Raw genomic sequence first — 5,865 nt, 5'->3', positions numbered from 1 at the left:
GCCCGACATATTTATACGCATATAGGCCCCTTGTAGAAGGTGCCCTGGTATTCTACAATGTAGCCACAACCTTTTTGGCGAGCCATAAGGCCGTCAGACGGTCCTGTTCAAGGGCCAAACCCAAAGTTGGAGAACTCCTGGGCTGGGATTCCACAAGATTCCCTTCACCTGACTCAGGAGATCGTAGATCTGCCATGGTTGGCCCTACAGCAGCAGGCAGAGGCGAAACAGGCTCTCTTCGGCCAGAAGGGGGCCATGAGGAGAACCCTTGACACTCCAGTCTTACCTTTTCCAGGAAGGCTGGGAGCTTCGGTGGAGGGGGAAAGGCGTACATGAGCATCTGTGGCCACCGGTGGGACAGTGCGTTGCAGAGAGAACCACCATTGGCAATGGGTCAACTCCTCACATGAGAAGAGATCGACCTGTGCTGTCCTGCACTTGAATAAAATTGTGCTCAGCACCTGATGGTGTGGGGCTAGCAGCCGCTGTGCAACAGTGTGTTATTGTTTTTGTATTACTATTGAATTATTGTTTTATTTGTTTAAATTATTCCTCGTGGGAATGTGGCCGGCTCTCAATTGCATGATTAATGTCACAGAGTACAAAAAACACACAGGTGCTTCCCTCTCCCTTGCGAAAAGGAAATTTTTTATTTATTTTCTTCTCCCCTCACTCATGCTGCCGTTAATCTCTTTACTGTATCTCCCCAGTAAGACAGCAGCTCCCATTTATCCTGTTTAAATCAAATCCATTTCACAAAGAATTCTCAATGAAAGCAATGTTTATTTAATGGTTATAAAAAAGATGGCTCTAGAGACCCATAACTCTTCTTCATTGCCCTGCTTTCCCTTACAAAAGCTCTATAAAGATAATATAAGAAGAAAAAAAAAGTTTGACACACGATTCTTCTACATAATAGGGTAGCTATTTTGCAATTCCGCGGGTAGGGTGTGACTGATCTCACGGAAAGGAGGGGTACCAGACTCAAGAAGGAGCTTGGCTGTGCCAACTATAGTTGCCCTGGCCCTGAGTGAGTTAATAAGAGCCCGAGGATTTTTCCTCAAGCACGTCTCTCGACTGCCTCCCTGTGGCCCATGTGGTCTACCCTTCCAAACTGCTATTTTCTCAATAGGCATTCATTTAGCGTGACAGTAACACTTATTTTTTGTGCTATTTTTAGTCTGTCCTCCCTCAGTGTCAGACTTCACCAGCTACCATTGATATGAGTGTACATTGAATGTGTCCAGCCATTGTCATAGTTCTTACCTGTCTGTGAAAGCAATTCTTTGTTTGACTCTGCTAAGCATTTCTTTGCTCTTCACAGACTTCAAAGACTTTCCTGTTATGTTTTTTTGTGTGTGTTTTATGAGGCTTTTCACCCTTGTAGGTAATGAAGAATACAAGACTGATTCCCGAACAAAACAAACCCCTCAGAACTAGGCAAGTGTGAAAGCACTGGCTATATCTTTATTTTGCAGCATTCTGTACGTGCTCATCAGACTTAGTCACTTCTGATGCATGTTGTCTGCCTCCTTAAAGGACTAATTTTAACATATTCTAGAGTGGAAACAGTTTAGATACACTAATAGAGCATTACATTCCTGCTTAGTTCATATTCTTTTCGTTCAACTATTCTCATTATTTTCGCAGTTACATGGCCACACCCCATGTTTTCTGCAGCTGAGAATGACCTTGACTGACTGCCACATGACATTGATAGATATCTCAAAATAATGAATATGTTTGAGAATTAAAACAGCAACTAAAGAGGAATGTAATGCTCTATTAGTAGGCTATAACTTGACATGTTTTCATTCTAGTTAACCCTTTAAGAGCATAAGCAAATGGACATACCAACATCATTGCTATTTATATCTAGCCTTGATAACATATTTGTTGTTCTTTTTTTATGAGAAGCCACTTAATATGAGTCACATATATCACAACAGCATTTATACTTGTGAAGAATACAAATGGTAAAATGAAAAATACACACAATTATATTGCTTTTTTAAATTTTGTTGTGTAAAATAAAGTTTCCAACATTTATCATTAGCTGCTTTTATCATGAATATGGGAAAAAGGCAAGCTTTTGGAGCAGTGTGTGCCTGTCTCTTTTGATCCTATACATTATCAAGTCAAGACATCTTTGTTTACCACAAAGGTAAGGCCTTAGCATCATCCAGCTGAGTTTTAAGAGATTCAATGTCTGCCTGTGTCAATGGAAACGTTTTCAGCTCTGTAAACTTTCGAACATTTGCGGAGACAAACTGAACCAAATCAGTGAAGGCTTGGAGAAATGCATCAGCAGCTTCAAGGAACGTCCGGATATCTTCTCCAGTGGGGATATTGAACTGGGTTTTCCCGTCAATCTTTTCCTGGAGTGGTTTTGCAACAGCAAAGGCTTTCTCAACGGCCTAAAACATCAAATTGTGAAATATCAAACAGAAAATCAGCACACAATAGGTTATTGATACCCTACCTTTCAGAAATCAGCACACAATAGGTTATTGATACCCTACCTTTCAGTTTCTATGGATGGAACAGGCAGGCCACAAAATTATATACATGTGGTAGATGCTGCTTATTAACAATCTCTTGGTAGCCATCTAAAAGTTGCCATTATCCAAAGGTTGCTAATAAGAGAAAAGCTATAGCATTAGATAGGATTGATTACTGAAAATTACTGTTAATAACTGAAATCTCCCTAATGTGGTTCCCACATATATCTGCCATTATAGTGGGGTCTCCCTAATGGGAGTATGCAAACTGTTATGGATAATCGATTCCTCTCTCTCTCTCTCTCTCTCTCTCTCTCTCTCTCTCTCTCTCTCTCTCTCTCTCTCTCTCTCTCTCTCTCTCTCTCTCTCTCTCTCTCTCTCTCTCTCTGTCTCTCTCTCTCTCTCTCTCTCTCTCTCTCTCTGTCTCTGTCTCTCTCACTTGACAGTTAACACAGCGTGCTTGGCACTTTGTGTTTATTATTAATAATAATAATAATAATAATAATAATAATAATAATAATAATAATCACAGGACACTGCTCCAGCAGAGACGCTGTATAAATCAAAACAGACAAGAATGCTGAACTATTACTGCAGGAGAGGCAAAGAAAGTGAGGAGGAATTGAAGGAAATGGATGCTGAATAAAAAATCACTCGTCGTGTATCTGCTGCTCAACAGTGAAGAGAGGGCTTTCAGCAAAGAAGTATATAAAAAAGCGTCAGCTGTATGCCGGGCTGTGCTATCGTAGGCTATCAGTCATTTATTTGAGCAGCCAGCATGATTCACTGTAGTATGCTACAGATACGACTCAGGAATAGACTTAACTTAATATAAGGTCTGCAAATCCTTCATTAGTAGATAATTCAGTATAAAGGCATGTTTAGGAAAGCACAATAATAATCCCTGGTAAACCCTGTACTGGCAGTTAAGCACGTGTTACTCAAATACATAATAGATGAAACAAGGCTAATATGCGTGTGCTTAAAATACAGTGTACCCTGTTGCTGCAGTAGTTCTAAAATCTGAATTAAGATGAAATATTATTGAATTCTTACCACTGATTCCAGGTTATTACTACATTTAATAATACATGAAGTGGATGCCTCAATTCTCTCTCAGCTAAATTTTGGGGTATTGAGAAATTCCCAGAAATTATGAATTTCTGTTGGAATATGTAAACTTTTGATGATAACTTCTGTATAAATTGTTACTGGAACATAAATAAAAAGTAGCAAAACAGTACGTACATCAGATACTGGTCCAATGTATTTCTGAATAATTGATTCCAATGGTATCTGAAATCCATCCAGTGTAATCATATCATCTTTGTGGTCCTTCATCCACTTCAGGAGCTTTTCACTGAGGTCTGCTTCGTTTTTGATGACTGCGGTTAATGCCTTAATCACAGCACGCTTTCTCTCTAAATCCTTGGATTGGTATTCATAGGGAAGCAATTTGTGAAGAGTAACATTTACACCCCACAAGATAGAGCCAATAGCTACATTTTTTGCAACAAATCCTGCTATTTTTGGTATACTTGTTGTGACATATTCAAGCAAGGTTTTTAAGGTCTTGCTAATTTTGAACAACTCTTCAACCTCCACTCGTGCTTCAGCTACTTCTGCTTGAATTTCTTCTTGTATTTCTTCTGGCAGTTCTTCAATGCCCTCTTCAGCTCCGTCAATGGCTTCTTCAACTCCCTCAATTATTTCTTCCACCTCTGACATTTTGGACTGGTATTTATTGATCTATAAATAAATGTTTGAAAAATTATCCTTTACCGTAGATGTGTTATCAAGTGATGAACAAAGCCAACCATCTATAACCCAGAAATGTACATATTTTGGTTGAAATCCAATATATTTCAAATCGTTAGGTTATAGATGTAACCTTGGTTCTGTGAATCAAAGAGACAGTCCTGTATTTTTTGGGAAACTCTCTGTGATTACAATGTGGGCACATTATTACCACCAACACTTGCGTTAATGGATAGGATGGGCGCCCTCAAGGACCCTAGTGCCCAAATGTCTAACACATTTGAGCAGTAGAACCTGGTGAATATATGTGGAGTAGCCCAGCAAGCTGCAGTACATATGTCACCAATGAGGCTATTTTAACTCACTCAGTGCCAGAGGTAGATGGAGCCCAAGGGCAGTCTTTAAAAAAAATTAAAAAAAACGCCCTTTACAAATGCAGCAGCCTCTTTTTGACTCAAGTCAGTTCTCTGAAGGCAAGGTTAACTCTAATTGAAAATGCATATACTCCACCCACCGTACTGGCATTTCAAACTATAGTGCCTCTTTTTTTACAATAAAGATTAAGTTTAAGCTATTATCGTTGTTACCTGCAGTAGTAGTTCAACTACTAATAGTAGGCTACCTAACAATGAAAATAAATGAATAAATAAGGCTGGGGAAACCCCAAACCAGTCAGCTATTATTATTATTACAACATACACAGTGTGGGGGTCAGGGCTGTAGCTAGCATGATTAGCTTGAATACCATGCTTCTGTGCAGCAATATTGGTGCTGATGGGAGCCCAATCTATGGCATTATAAGGAAGCCCAGATACTCACCTGGTTTGGTATTGGCACAGGGTTTGGTCGATCAGTTGGTTTAGATGAAGAGTTTTTGTTCAAGTTGAGGTCAATCAGTGGTTTCAGCTCATCAGGGGTTTCCAAGGTCAATCAGTGGTTTGGCACAAGTGTGCTTATAGGTTCTCTGTCTCCTCGTTTTATTGCCACCAAACCAGATGCCTCCACCTTCCTAAGATGAGCCCCCTTGGACTACTAGCCAATTACAGTATAGCTCAACCTTTTTCCTGAGTAAAGAACAGCCTATTTCTTAGGTTCCTAGAAAAGCTGAGCATATTTCCTGAGTGGTAAGTTTCTAGACAGATTCAGTAAAGATCAGCTTATCAGCAAGGTCAGCTTGTCCCCTGAGTGACCTCGAAAAAGTCCTACTTAGCTTAATTGCATATTTCTTCTAGAAAGATGACGTATTATCAAACACTGCTGACAGTTAGAAATGTCAATATAAACATGCTTTTAATCTTAGACAGGGATCAAAACCTCAACTGAAGTAATCAGTTCAGCTTTTTCACCCTGTAAGCCAATGTTGCAAGCACTGCAAAACCTTTAAGTACACATCATGTGAATACTATTGCAAAGAACCTTTAAGCACACATCATGCGAATACTATTGCAAAGACCCTTTAAGCACATCTCATGTGAATACTATCACAAATAACCTTTAAGCAATTTTTCATCATTTGCTATATTCACTTAATTTTCTTCGGCAGATTTCTGCTCCTAGTGACAAAGTTACTTCTTACAGAAAAATAAATAGTTGCACCCACTTTGTC

At 39.4% G+C, this 5,865-nt stretch overlaps 1 protein-coding gene across 1 annotated transcript; it reads right to left on the bottom strand.

Moving 5' to 3' along the window:
- Positions 1-674: 674 nt before the first annotated feature.
- Positions 675-5,319, bottom strand: LOC121329278. Its single transcript, XM_041274811.1, has 3 exons — positions 5,079-5,319; positions 3,750-4,250; positions 675-2,417 (listed from the first exon to the last, which is right to left on the bottom strand). Exons 2-3 carry the CDS (start codon positions 4,227-4,229, stop codon positions 2,154-2,156), a joined length of 744 nt encoding a protein of 247 aa, XP_041130745.1. The 5' UTR covers positions 4,230-4,250; positions 5,079-5,319; the 3' UTR covers positions 675-2,153.
- Positions 5,320-5,865: the final 546 nt, after the last annotated feature.

Source organism: Polyodon spathula, chromosome 16, assembly GCF_017654505.1.
Source record: "Polyodon spathula isolate WHYD16114869_AA chromosome 16, ASM1765450v1, whole genome shotgun sequence".
Lineage (NCBI taxonomy): Eukaryota > Metazoa > Chordata > Actinopteri > Acipenseriformes > Polyodontidae > Polyodon > Polyodon spathula.
The sequence above is the reverse complement of the archived record's forward strand: the minus strand, read 5'-3'. Positions and strand labels throughout refer to the sequence as shown.